The following is a 13,984-nucleotide window of genomic DNA, read 5'->3' as shown; positions in this document are numbered from 1 at the left end:
CTCTGAGAGCAGAGGTCCATGTCTGGGGGTCCTGCCAACTGTGTCACAGCAGCCCTTTCCCCATCCTGATGGCCTCTTGGTGTGTTTATGGAGAACTCTTGATGTGTTCCTGATGAGCTGTTGGTTTTTTTTCCTGGAGAGCTCTTGGTGTGTTCCTGGGGAGCCCATGGCCACACCACACAGCTCCACACCTCAGCTCCTGCTCCTGACTCTGTGTCTCCTGTGCAGGTCTTGGACCCGGAGCTGGAGGTGGCAGATCTTGCCTTCCCCCCCTCAACCATTTCTGCCTCATCTCTCAAGATGCAGGTGAGTGGGGCAGGGAGGGAGGGGGCCCCCTGGGGGGCTGCAGTGCTAGAACCCTGGAGTATTTTTGGTTGGAAAAGACCTTTGATGGTCACCCCAGCACTGCCAGGGCCACCCCCACCCCATGTCCCTCATCCCCACATCCCCAGGGCTCTGAAACCCCCTCAGGGATGATGGGGACTCCAGCCCTGCCCTGGGCAGCCTGGTCCTGCTGGACACCCCGTTTCTTGGGGTGGGGAGGATGGACACAGGGATGGCCAGAGTACAGCAGGGTCCTGCCAGGACACGGGGACACCCGGTGGCCTGGGGGCCAGCAGTGCCACTGCAGTAGCCCACCAGTGGGCAGGGGCTGGAGGCAGACACCTGGACTGATACCCTCACCCCTGTGCTGCCTGAGAGTTGTCCCCATTCCTGTCCCTGCCATGCCCACCCAGTGCCCACCCAGTGCCCACCCAGTGCCCACCCCATACCCACCCAGTGACCACCCAGTGCCCACCCAGTAATCACCCCATGCCCACCCCATACCCGCCCAGTGACCACCCAGTGACCACCCAATAATCACCTCATGCCCACCCAGTGCCCACCCAGTGCCCACCCAGTAATCACCCCATGCCCACCCAGTGCCCACCCCATACCCACCCAGTGACCACCCAGTGACCACCCAGTGCCCACCCCATGCTGACCCAGTGACCACCCCATGCTCACCCCATGCCCACCCCACGCCCACCCCGTGCCCACGAGTGACCCGGCTGCCGTTGCTCTCCCCAGGACAAGGAGATCCGTGCTGTTTTCCTCCGTTTGTTTGCCCAGCTGCTGCAGGGGTACCGCTGGTGTCTGCACATCATCCGCATCCATCCCGAGCCCGTCATCCGGTTCCACAAGGTACCAGAACCGGTACCGGCACCCGCAGGGGGCTGCAGCCTGGGTTCCCTCTGGGCGTGGGAGGAGTCAGTCACAAAAAGCCCTGCACAAATGCAGCTGTTTCTAGAAGAAACTTGAGTGTTTCCAGCAATGAGCTCTGCCCCCTCATCCCCTCCTTGTCCTTGCCCATCTCCAGGGCTTGTGGCTCAGGCTCTGCTTTCCTCTGCCTGGCCCTCTCTGGGCACCCCTGCTGCAGCTCTTGGCCCCGTGACCTTGGAGGCTCACCAAGGGTGATCCTCACGTCCTGGCCTGGAGCTGGGGATTCTGATCAGATCTGGGGAGAGGAAGGACACAGAGTCTGCCTTAGAATCACCCAAGCACAGAGTCCTTCTGGGTGGAAAAGCCCTTTGGGATCATGGACTCCAACATTCCCCCATCCCCACCCCATGTCCCTCATCCCCACATCTCCAGGGCTCTGAAACCCCTCCAGGGATGGTGTTTTAATCACCACCCTTGGCATCCTGTTAAACTGTTTAATTACCTTATAAGTGAAGAATTTTCCTCTAATCTCCAACCTAAACCTCCCCTGGCACACTTTGAGGCCAAAAGTTCCTCTTGTCCCATCCCTTGCTCCTTGGGAGCACAGACATGGCCCTGCCTGCTGCCCACACCTTCCTGGGCTTCCCTTGGATAAGGGCACTGCAGGCAGCAGCTCTGCCTGCTCCAAAACAGCCTGAATTTCACTTAGACCCTTCCTGCTCATCCCATCCCTCCAGGCCCTTGTCCCAAGTCCCTCCCCAGCTTTCCTGGAGCCCCTTCAGGCACTGGAAGGTGCTCTAAGGTCTCCCCATGGGATCCTTCTCTTCTCCAGCCTCAACACCCCCAACTCTCTCAGCCTGGCTCCAGAGCAGAGCTGCTCCAGCCCTCCCAGCAGCTCCAGGGCCTCCTCTGCACTGGCTCCAACAGCTCCGTGTCCTTCTGCTGCTGGGGACCCCAGCAGTGTCCCCCCAGGTGTCACCCCGTGCCAGGGCAGTGCTGATCACCTCTCTCCCTCTCCCAGGCAGCCTTCCTGGGGCAGAGGGGGCTGATGGAGGATGACTTCCTCACCAAGGTGCTGGAGGGCATGGCCTTTGCTGGCTTTGTCACCGAGCGGGGGGCCCCGTACCGCTCCATCGACCTCTTTGATGAGGTGAGGACAGTCTGAGACCCTCATCCCCCTGCCCTGACCCCCACCACATCCTCAGCTCTTCCCTTGGGGTCTGTCCCAACACTGGGGCTGCAGTGTGGTGCAGGGGGCTGTGGTGGGATCCTCCTCTCACCCCTCCTGTTCCCTCCCTCCCAGCTGGTGGCTTATGAAGTGAAGCGGATGCGGGCGGAGGAGGGGAACAAGCAGAAAATCCTGAGGCACATCAAGGAGCTGGCAGAGAAACTCTACAAAAACGTGAGTGTGGGGAAGTCTCCTTTTCTGGAGCTGTTCAGGACCTGCCTGGACACTGTCCTGTATAATGTGCTCCGGGCTGTCCTGCTCTAGCAGGATTAGGTGGTCTCCAGAGACTTCTTTCCAGCTCCATTGAGTCTGTGAGTCCTGGAGAGTCAAGTGCAGGAGAGGGGGAAACTGCTCAGAGTGAGTGCATTGAGGGTTTCTGTCCTCCCTCCAGGTCTTACAGGAGCCTCTGCACCATCCCATCCCATCCCATCCCATCCCATCCCATCCCATCCCATCCCACCCCACTCTGTCATGCAAGGCCAGGTTCCTGCTCATGGTCCCATAAGTGTCTGCCCTGCCCTGAGCCTCTCCCTAATTCTTGCTGATGTGGAAGGGTTGGAACCTTCCAACCCAAACCATTCTAGGATTAAGGTTGGAAAGGCCCTCCAAGATCAGCAGGTCCTCACTCAGGTGCCCTGGGCATCAGGCACTCCAGGCTTTGCTCCAGGGCTTGGCCCAAGGTGGGACAGCAGAGTCCTGAGAGCAGAGCAGCAGCTGTAGGAGCCTCGGGGCTGCAGGTTCCTGGGGTGGTTGGGACTGGCTGGGGGAGCGTTGGGCCTTGGGGTAGGAGAGGCTGCTGAAGGTCTCCTCAGTGCCCTGGAGAGTCCAGAGGACTGACAGGAAACTCCTTGCTGCCCCAGGAGAACCCGTACCCCGCGGTGACCATGCACAAGGTGCAGAGGCCCACGGAAGGCTCTCACCTGCGCCTCCACCAGAAGCCTTTTCCCCGGCTGGACGAGGGGACGGTGCAGTGGATCATTGACCAGGCCACTGCCAAGCTGCAGACAGCCCCTCCTGCTGTCAGGGCTGAGAAGAAGTGCATGGTGCCATCAGGACCCCCCATAGGTATGTGGGACCCTGCCTGGGAGCTCAGCCCTGCCCCTCCTGCTCCTGTGCTCCCCTCAGGGCACAGCGGAGAAGCAGCAGCTCTGTCCCTGTCACCTGCTGCCCCTCGAGCTGCTTGGAGCTCCCTGAGGTCTCTTGGGGTGTCTGAAGACCCCGTGGTGTTCTTCCCACACGAGCACCCGTCTCTCCCAGCCGGGGTGCAGCCCAGAGGAGCTGAGGTGGGTGCTTCTCTCCCCAGCTGCCATCATGGAGCGCAACGGCAACGCCCTGGCCAACAGCGCGCGGCGCCTGGAGGTGGTGAGGAACTGCATCTCCTACGTCTTTGAGAACAAGATGTTAGAAGCCAAAAAGGTGAGAGTGGATCCTGAGGAGGTGGTGGCTGGGAGCAGGACAGGGGGTTGCCCTGCCTCAGCCCTGTGGCAGGCTGGAGAAGACATTCCCTGCCCCTGCCCACACCTCTGCTGAGCAGCTCTGCTCCCCTCCTGCCACCCTTTCTCCTTCTTGTGTCCCTGGGCTTTTGCCTGACCCTCCACCGCACCAGCTTAGCCCAATTATTGCATCTCCTGGTGTCCCCAGGGTCTGTCCCATGGAGATAACTGGGCGGGGGACCTCCCAGGCTGGTCTCCAGGTTGCCAGACAGGGGGTTCTGCTCTGCCTCCAAATCCAAGTGGTGCTACACCCTGGTGGCAGCCAACCCGGGCAGATGCTGGAGCTCCTCCTGCACCTCGTTGTGGGCTGCCCTTGGCCTCACCATCTGACCCAGAGCTGCACTGGCTCCCACGTTTCCACACCGTGACCTCCCCTCTCCTCTGCAGCTCTTCCCCGCCGTGCTGCGCGCCATGAAGGGCCGAGCGGCCCGGCACTGCCTGACCCAGGAGCTGAACCTCCACGTGCAGCAGAACCGGGCAGTGCTGGACCACCAGCAGTTCGACTTCATCATCCGGATGATGAACTGCTGCTTGCAGGTGGGACAGGGCTGGGGACCATGTCTCCTCCCAGGTAGGAGCTTGTCTGGTGGGAGGCAGTGGCTCTGAGCTCTCGCCCTCTGCTCCCCTCCCCAGGACTGCACGGCCATGGACGAGCACGGGGTCGCCGCTGCCCTCCTGCCCCTGGTCACTGCCTTCTGCCGAGTGAGTCTGCGGTGTCCTCCCCCCCAGAACCACCCCCAGGATGTAGATTGGATGTGAGGAACAATCCCTTGCCAGCAGTGTGCCCAGGTGGTGTCAGGGATGGTGTGGCCATCAGGAGAAGGGCAGTGATGGTGCCCCTGTGCTGGGCACTGGTGAGACCTCGCTCACCTCGAGTGCTGGGGTCAGGTCTGGGCCCCTCACTGCAAGAAGACATTGAGGGGCTGGAGCCAGTTCAGAGAAGGGCAACCAAGCTGGGGAAGGGTCTGGAGAGGCTGAGGGAATTGGGAATGTTCAGTTTGGAGAAGAGGAGGCTGAGAGGAGACCTCATTGCTCTCTACAGCTCCGTGAAAGGAGGTTGTAGGGAGGTGGGTGCTGGCCTGGGCTCTCAAGTGAACAATGACAGGGCCAGAGGAACTGGCCTGAAGTTGCACCAGGGGAGGTTTAGAGCAGATCTGAGGGAGAATTTCTTTACTGAGAGAGCAGTCGGGTGTTGGAATGGGCTGCCCAGGGAGGTGGTGGAGTCACCATCCCTGGAGGGATTTAAAAAATGTGTAGATGAGGCACTTGAGGACATGCTCTGGTGCGTGACACAGATACTGATACTTGTATTTTATTGGGGGGGATGTTGACAGTTGGACACGGTGATCTTAGAGGGCTTTTCCAACTGTGACAATTACTCTGTGATTCTTCTGAAAGAATGGTCAGGCCCTGGCCCAGGCTGAGCCCTGGGGATGTGGGGATGAGGGACATGGGGTGGGGATGGTGGCCTTGGCAGTGCTGGGACCTGAAAGGTCTTTCCCAGCCCAAACCATTCTGTGTTTCTCTTCCACCTTCTGCTTCCTCAGAAACTGAGCCCGGGCATCACCCAGTTTGCCTACAGCTGTGTGCAGGAGCACGTGGTGTGGACCAACATCCAGTTCTGGGAGGCCATGTTCTACTGTGATGTGCAGAACCACATCCGAGCCCTGTACCTGGACAACAACGAGGAGAACCATGCAGAGGAGGTGAGGAGGTGGGGACAGAGCAGAAGCAGCTCCCTGCGGAGGTCCATGGGCTGATGAAGATGATGAACCACCTGAAGGGTCCTGGTTCTGGGTGATTTCTGTGGGAGCAGCGGGGTGAGGGCTGGGAAGCCTCCTCTCCACGCAACGGACGTCTCCTTCCACCTCCTTCAGGAGAGCACGGAGGGGCCTCAGGAAGCCAAATCTGCCTTGGAGATAGCATCAGAGCAGCTGAGGCTGTGGCCCACCATGAGCAGAGAGAAGCAGCAGGAGCTGATCCAGAAGGAGGAGAGCACAGTGTTCAGCCAGGCCATCCACTACGCCAACCGCATGAGCTACCTCCTGCTGCCCCTCGACACCAGCAAGAGCCGCCTGCTGCGCTCCTCAGGGCTGGGGGATGTGGAGAGTGTCAGCAACAGCTTTGTCACCAACAGGTACCAGGGACACCAGGCACACCTCACCTGGGGACAGCAGCCCCTTGCCTGGCACTGGGGGCATTCAGACACCACTGAGGTGGTGCCCAGGGGTGTTTCATACCAAGGGTGGGAGCTCTCCTGGGCCATACCAGGGGTGGGATTTCTCTTGGGTTCATACCAAGGGTGGGAGCTCTCCTGGGGCCATACCCAGGGTTGGGTTTTCTCTTGGGTTGATACCAAGGGTGGGAGCTCTCCTGGGGCCATACCAAGGGTGGGATTTTTCTTGGGTTGATACCAAGGGTGGGAGCTCTCCTGGGGCCATACCAAGGGTGGGATTTCTCTTGGGTTCATACCAAGGGTGGGATTTTTCTTGGGTTCATACCAAGGGTGGGATTTTTCTTGAGTTCATACCAAGGGTTGAAGCTCTCCTGAGCTCTGCCTGGCATGGGCTCCAGAAGGGAAGAGATGTTCTGGGTTAACTCTGCTCCTGCCCGGCAGCATCGCTGGCAGCGTGGCAGAGAGCTACGACACAGAAAGTGGGTTTGAGGATGCAGAGAGCTCTGATGTGGCCAACTACGTGGTGAGGTTCATCAACCGGTTTGTGGACAAGGTCTGCACAGAGAGTGGAGTCACCAACGAGCACCTGAAGGGGCTGCACGTGATGATCCCTGGTGAGGCACCATGCAGCAGCGCTGGGATGGGGGCTGGGGGGATCCTTCCAGATCACCCTGGGGTCTGCTGAGGAGCTGGTTCTGCAGGAAGCAGTGTGCAGGCCAGGAGAAGGTGCTAGAGGGGGTGTTGACAGCCCTGGGGGGTTGGCAGGTCCTGCTCGTGGTCACTGATGTCCCGTTTGTCCCCAGACATCGTGCAGATGCACATCGAGACGCTGGATGCCGTGCACAGGGAGAGCAAGAGGCTTCCTCCCATCCAGAAGGTTTGGACCTACCATAGGGGGTGGGGGGAGGAGGTCGTGGGGGGCGGGGGGAGGTCCTGGTGCCCTGTGGGGCTGCCAGGTCCCTTTCCCACGATCTGCATGAGCCTGAACTTCTGCTCTTCATCCCCGTAGCCAAAGCTGCTGCGGCCCAACCTGCTGGTGGGTGAGGAGTGTGTGATGGAAGGGCTCCGTGTGTACCTCATGCCTGACGGGAGAGAAGAAGCTGCTGGGGGCAGCATTGGGGGCCCTCCCCTGCTCCCTGCAGAAGGAGCCATCTTCCTCACCACTTACCGCATCATCTTCAAAGGCACTCCCACCGACCCCCTGGGTAAGGGTCCCTCTGCCCCCCATCTGCTCTCTGCAGGGGTTGGGGTGCCTGAGGAGAAGGTGCCTGCAGGAGCTGCTGCTCTGGGCCCTGGCTGTGTGAGCAGCCACCTCTGGGTCCTGCTGGGGGCTGCTCCAACCACCCCGAGCTTGGTGGTTGCTCCTGGTGTGTGAGAGGAGGTGGTTGCTCTTGCTGCCCACCTTGTGTGCCCCTCTGTTGGAAGGTGGTGGCCGTGGTGACTCCTGGCCACCCCAAGCATCATCTCCAATCCTCCGTGGGCTGGCTGGAGTTCCTGGCCTGTTGCTGCTGGCTTTACCCCACGGGACTCTCCGTGGTGATGCCCTGGTGTCCAGCATGTCCTGGCCTCGTGCTGTGTCTGACCTGTGCCCATCCTTGTGCCCAGTGGGGGAGCAGGTGGTGATCCGGTCCTTCCCCATCGCCTCGCTGACCAAAGAGAAGAAGATCAACATCCAGGCCCAGGTGGATCAGTTCATCCAGGAGGGATTGCAGCTGCGCTCCTGCACATTCCAGGTAGGACCACCGGGGGGGTGTGGGCTGCTCCTGCCTCACCTGAGGAGCAGATTGCTCTGGGACCCAGCAAGGACATGGCCAGGGGTGACACCATCCCTTGGGATGAGCCACTGCTGGGGCTGATGTGAAAAACATCTTTTAGTGTGAGGGTGCTGAGCCCCTGGGTGCCCAGGTTGCCCCCAGAAGCTGTGGCTGCCCCATCCCTGGAGGGGTTGAAGGTTGGATGGGGCTTGGAGCCCCCTGGGCTGGGGGAGGGGTCCCTGAGCATGGCAGGGGGGGCACTGGAGGATTTGTAACCTTCCAACCATTCTATGATTCTATGCTCTGGGTGGCAGTTTTGCTGAGGGGACCAAAGACAGCCTCTGTAGGAGGTGACAATGCTATGAGGGGACAGAGCCCCTGTTCCAGAGGAAGGAGCAGATGGTTCACAGCACCGTGGAAAGGTTTGGGTTTGAAGGGACCCTATAGCCCATCCAGTGCCACCCCTGCCATGGGACACCTCCCACCAGCCCAGGGTGCTCCGAGCCCTTCCCAGCCCCCCGTGCTGCTCAGACCCTGACCCAGGCTCCTCCTGCAGCTGCTGAAGATTGCCTTCGATGAGGAGGTGGCTTCTGACAGCGCCGAGGTCTTCAGGAAGCACCTGCACAAACTGCGCTACCCCCAGCACGTGCGCGGCACCTTCGCCTTCACCGTGGGGCAGTCCCCCAAGCAAGCCATGCAGCCCAAGGCCAAGGAGAAGAACCCCTCACTCAGGTACTGTGCCTGGGACACACCAAGGGATTCTCTTCACCCTTTCCAGGGACGTGTGGGGCTTCTCCTCTCTCTCCTCCAGCCCATCCCACTGAGTGAGGGTCTCTTGGGGAGAGCTGGGGCACAGGGTGCTGAGCTGGGCGTCCCTGAGCCTCAGACCTCCCAAATCTCTGATGGTTTGGTTTCTTCTTTTGGGGGGTGGGGACACGCTGCACACCCCAGCCCCATGCAGAGGAGCACAGGGGCTTTGCTTCTGTGGCACACCCTGAGAATCCTTCTGGTTGGAAAAGCCCTTTGGGGTCATGGAGTCCAACATTCCCCCACCCCATGTCCCTCATCCCCACATCCCCAGGGTCTGAAACCCCCCCAGGGATGATGGGGACTCCAGCCCTGCCCTGGGCAGCCTGGGCCAGGCCCTGACAACCCTTTCCAGGGAGAAATTCTTCCCCAGCTCCAACCTAAACCTCCCCTGGCACCACTTGAGTTGTGCCAAAAGTTCCTCTTGTCCCATCCCTTGTTCCTTGGGAGCAGAGCCCGACCCCCCCTGGCTCCAACCTCCTCTCAGGGGGTTGCAGAGAGCCAGAAGGTCTCCCCTCAGCCTCCTCTGCTCCAGGATCAACACCCCCAGGGCCCTCAGCTGCTCCTCACAACTTCTCCAGACCTTCTCCTTGCTCTCCAGCCCCTTCCCCAGCTCCATTCCCCTCTCTGGACACTCTCCAGCCCCTCAGTGTCCGTCTGGTTGTCAGAGTTCCCCCTCAGTGCTGAAGCTCCATGTGTGGTGCTGCCCTGTCCTGGTCCCCACGGCTGCTCTGGGGTTTGTGCTGGTCCAGGCTGTGGTGCTGGTGGCTGCTCCTGGGGGTGCTGGGGGTGCCCTGGTCTCTAAGCCTCTCGTGTTTGTGACTCAGCTCCCAGCAGGTGACCGATATCTTCCAGGGCCTGGCAGTGGGGGTCCTGTCCCTCGGGCACCTTGGCCACTCAACCACGTAAGATGCCTTCACCCTGGGCGGGAGCTTGCGAGGTGGCGTTGGCTCAGGCTGCAGCCTTCACTGCTCCAGGGATTTCTTCTTCTTGCTCTGCACGTGGCCTGGGCTGGTGGCTTGGGGAATGTCCTTCTCCAGGCTGATGGTGACCTCCAGGTTTGGGCTGCAGATTCCCACCGTGGCCTTTGGAGCCCGGTGATCCCGGTGATCCCGGTGCTCCAGGGCTGGCTGGTGGATCCCAGGAGGGAGCTGTGCCTGCACCACTCACCCCCAGAGACCTTCTCTGGGTCTGTGCTCTCAGAAGTCTGTGAACTTGTGGGATCTCCTTTCTCACACCCAAAATCTGCTTCCAGCACCCCACAGGAGCTGTGAATTCTGCTCTTTGGGTTAGAAATCCCTCCCATCCCAGGCCTCCAGGAGTTCTCAGGACAAGCAGTCCCATTATTTGGTCCCAAGGTTTGCCTCCCTTGGGAAAGGCAGGGAGCAGCTGGGGTCCTGCACCCTCTGCTTTGCTGAGGAACCTCTTGGTCTTGCTGTGCCCCCCCCACCCCCTCCAATCAGGTGAATTTCATGGAATCAGCATGGGCATAGCTGTTACCCCAGGTTGGAAATGGCCCTTTCCTGGGCTGGGGTTTGTCCCACCTCTCCTTAATTTGTCCCTCTTCGAGCCCAGGGGCTCACAGAGATGGTGAGAAGCTCCAGGTCCTGTGGGTGGGCAGATGATTCCTGCCTTCAGGAATCCCTTCTGGAGTGGGGACACGGTTCAGACCGTGCAGCCCAATCCAATGTGTTTTGGAAGGTGTTGTGGAATCACGGAATCATGGACTGCTTTGGGTGGGAAGGGACCTTAAATCTCCTTCAGTGCCACCCCTGCCATGGTCAGGAACCCCTTCCCCAGCCCAGGGGGCTCCAACCTTCAACACCTCCAGGGATGGGGCAGCCACAGCTTCTGGGGGCAACCTGGGCACCCAGGGGCTCAGCACCCTCACCCCAAACAATTTCTCCCTCCCTCCCTCCCTGCCCAAGAAACAGAATCCTGGAATGGTTTGGGTTGGAAGAGAACTGAAAGCTCAGCTCATTCCAACCCCCCTGCCATGGGCAGGGACACCTCCCTCCCAGATTGCTCCAAGTCCCATCCAACCTGGCTTTGAACACTGCCAGGGATGGGGCAGAGACTCTTTTCCTGGGCAACCTGGTTCTAAAGCTCAGCACCCTCACCCCAAACAATTTCTCCCTCCCTCCCTCCCTCCCTCCCTCCCTCCCTCCCTCCCCAAGATCTCCTCTCCATCTCCCCTCTCCCAGCTGGAAACCCTTCCCCCTCGGAGGGTCCCATCCCTCCAGGCCCTTGTCCCAAGTCCCTCCCCAGCTTTCCTGGAGCCCCTTCAGGCACTGGAAGGTGCTCTAAGGTCTCCCCATGGGATCCTTCTCTTCTCCAGCCTCAACACCCCCAACTCTCTCAGTGTCTCCTCCCTCTGTTCCCTGGGCTGCCCTCAGGAGTGGCCAAGCCCAGCTGCCCTGTCCCTGTCCCTGTCCCTGTCCCTCACATGGCATCAAGCTGGTTCCTCTCCACAAGCTGCCTCCCCTCTGTCCAGGACAATGTCCCTGTGGTGGATCCCATGGCCCCTCCCATGAATTGGAGCCCAACTTTTTGGGGACCAGCCAGCTCGATGGCTCTGGGATCTCTGCTGCAGAGGTGATGGTGTTAGGGCTGGGGACAAGGCTGGTGTCCCCTTGAGTTAGGGGGTAGGACACCTGCTCAGCCTGCCCATCCAGCCACCCCAGGGGAAGTTGTTGGCTCTGCTCTGGGTTGATGCCCTCCCACAGCTGAGGAATCAGCTCCTGGGGGACTGGCGGGTGACATCTCCCCTCTTGAGGTGACAGTGACATTGACCCAGTGGTGAGGGATGCTGCTGTCTCTGCTTTGCTCTGGGTGTGACAGTGTTGGTGTCTCTAACCCTCAGGGGCTGCTCTGCTGGGCCTGGGTTGTGCACAGCTCTGGGGGCATCCTGGCCTCAGCAGCCTCATCTCTGGTTCCAGGACACTCTCCAAAAACCTGGTGAAAAATGCCAAGAAAACAATTGGCCGCCAGTACGTGACAAGAAAAAAGTACACACCCCCCCCCTGGGAGCAGAGGAGCAGCCAGAACTTCCCCGAGGACAACGAGGATGAGATCTCAGGTTGGGAACTCTCCTGGAGCAGGGAAGGGGGCTGTGGGGAGAGGGCTGTTTGCTGGATGGAGCAGGAGCATCTTCCAACTGGAGAGGTCTCAGCCCTCCTGGTGCAGAGGACTTGCCACCATGGTCACCTCTCACTCTTCTCAATGGGCCACCAGCTCTCATCTGCTGGGGTGGCCACTCAGCACCTCAGCACACTTCCAGTACCTGTTGAGCCCTGTAGACAGGAGGGAGATCTTTGGCTTATGGCCTCAGCTCCTCAGGTGAAAAGTCACAGATTTAAGCAGCAGCCAGGCAGGTTGGGTTGGGTTTGTTGTGTTGGGCTGGGTTAGGTTTGTTGGGTTGGGTTGGATTTGTTGGGTTGGGTTGGGTTTGTTGGATTGGGTTTTGTTTGTTGGGTTGGGGTGGGTTAGGCTTGTTGGGTTGGGTTGGATTTGGTTTGTTGTGTTGGGCTGGGTTAGGCTTGTTGGGTTGGGTTGGGTTAGTTCAGGTGTGAGAAGAGCTTGGCTGGTTTCAGAGTGACAAGAGACAGGAAAGGACAGAAGTGCTCTGCACTGAAGGGCACAACCTCCCCAGGTGAGAAGACCTGTCAGAGCAGGTGGATGGGATTTAGGGTTTCAGTGTCTGTGTCAAGCAATCTGTCCCACCCTGGACATGGCTGATTTTGGATCTTTCCTTCTGTTCACTGAGGACTTTTGGCCCCTGCTCCTTTTGGTGCCCCCCCAGCTGGTTTGCAGCATTTGTCAGCCCAAGGTCTGCCACAAACATTGCCACCACCCACTGTGTCCAGCTGAGGTGCCTTTGGGATCAGTTGTCCTCCAGGCATCATGGAATGTGTAAGGAGTGTTAGGAAAGCCATGGAGAGAAGCCACCAGGGGCTGTCCCCACCTGACCATTGTTTTGCCTGGATGGAAGATCCTGGGATGGATCTGAGGTCTCATCCATGTTTTCCCCTCTCCCAGGAGGGGGGAGTTGGGATCAGTGTGAGGGAGCAGTTGTGGACAGATCCCTGTTGAGCTGTTCCTCACCTCTTGGTATTGAGTGTTGTAAAGGCACCAAGTGAAATCTGTTGTAAGGGCAGTGCCTGGGCAGGTGACTCCTCTGTGCTTTTAACTTCCCAAGTAAAGGCTCTTGTCCCAGATCCAGCCCTTTGGATGGGGCAGCTGAGATCTCCTGGTTCAGGTGGAGGTGGTGGAATGGAGCTCCTGTCCCATCCTTTCTGCTTGGTGGGGAGATGCTCCCCCAGTGCCCCCCCTGCCATGGTCAGGGACCCCTCCCCCAGCCCAGGGGGCTCCAAGCCCCATCCAACCTGGCCTGAGACATCCCCACCAGCCACAGCTTCCCCAGGAAACCTCTCCCAGGCTCTCCCCACCCTCATTTCTCCCCAAGATCTCCTCTCCATCTCCCCTCTCCCAGCTGGAAACCCTTTCCCCTCGGAGGGTCCCATCCCTCCAGGCCCTTGTCCCAAGTCCCTCCCCAGCTTTCCTGGAGCCCCTTCAGGCACTGGAAGGTGCTCTAAGGTCTCCCCATGGGATCCTTCTCTTCTCCAGCCTCAACACCCCCAGCTCTCTCAGCCTGGCTCCAGAGCAGAGCTGCTCCAGCCCTCCCAGCAGCTCCAGGGCCTCCTCTGCGCTGGCTCCAACAGCTCCGTGTCCTTCTGTACCTTGGGGACTCTTTCTGTTTCCTGCAGTGTCTGAAGAGATGGACAGAAGCACTTTGACCCCCACCACCACCATCAGACCTTCAGACAAGATGACCATCAACCACCTGGTGGAGCGAGCCTGCTGCCGGGACTACCAGCGGATGGGCTTGGGCACCCTGAGCAGCAGCCTCACCCGCTCCAAGAACGAGCCCTTCCGCATCTCCACCGTCAACCGCATGTACGCCATTTGCCGGAGGTGAGGAAGGAGAGGGGAGGGGAGAGGGGGGGAGAGGAGAACTTGCCCAGGGGACCTGCCCTGGCTTATGGGGCCTGGAGATGGGGACAATAATAGAATTGCAGAATGGTTCCGATTGGAAGGCACCTTAAAGATCATCAAGATCCAACCCTCATGCATGGTCCAACACCTCCCACAGCCCAGGTTGCTCCAAGCCCCATCCAACCTGACCTGAGACACAGCCAGGGATGGGGCAGCCACAGCTTCTCTGGGAAACCCGGGACAGGGGCTCAGCACCCTCAAATTCAAGAATTTCCTCCCATGTCCAACCTCAATCTCCCCTTTCTCTCCAAGTTTTAACCCATTTCCC

The 13,984-nt window shown here is 59.7% G+C and overlaps 1 protein-coding gene across 1 annotated transcript in view; it reads left to right on the top strand.

Moving 5' to 3' along the window:
* The window catches only part of SBF1 (SET binding factor 1), a 55,442-nt gene that overhangs the window by 28,955 nt on the left and 12,503 nt on the right, over window positions 1-13,984 (top strand). The window contains 18 exon segments of the mRNA XM_071734301.1: window positions 229-306; window positions 1,072-1,185; window positions 2,225-2,353; window positions 2,507-2,605; window positions 3,292-3,496; window positions 3,735-3,847; window positions 4,312-4,461; window positions 4,558-4,626; window positions 5,472-5,630; window positions 5,802-6,061; window positions 6,542-6,714; window positions 6,904-6,977; window positions 7,110-7,305; window positions 7,706-7,833; window positions 8,411-8,586; window positions 9,489-9,566; window positions 11,601-11,740; window positions 13,428-13,635. Coding sequence (XP_071590402.1) covers window positions 229-306; window positions 1,072-1,185; window positions 2,225-2,353; window positions 2,507-2,605; window positions 3,292-3,496; window positions 3,735-3,847; window positions 4,312-4,461; window positions 4,558-4,626; window positions 5,472-5,630; window positions 5,802-6,061; window positions 6,542-6,714; window positions 6,904-6,977; window positions 7,110-7,305; window positions 7,706-7,833; window positions 8,411-8,586; window positions 9,489-9,566; window positions 11,601-11,740; window positions 13,428-13,635 — 2,549 coding nt within the window.

Source organism: Heliangelus exortis, chromosome 1 (assembly GCF_036169615.1).
Source record: "Heliangelus exortis chromosome 1, bHelExo1.hap1, whole genome shotgun sequence".
In the NCBI taxonomy this organism is placed as follows: Eukaryota; Metazoa; Chordata; class Aves; order Apodiformes; family Trochilidae; genus Heliangelus; species Heliangelus exortis.
The sequence above is the reverse complement of the archived record's forward strand: the minus strand, read 5'-3'. Positions and strand labels throughout refer to the sequence as shown.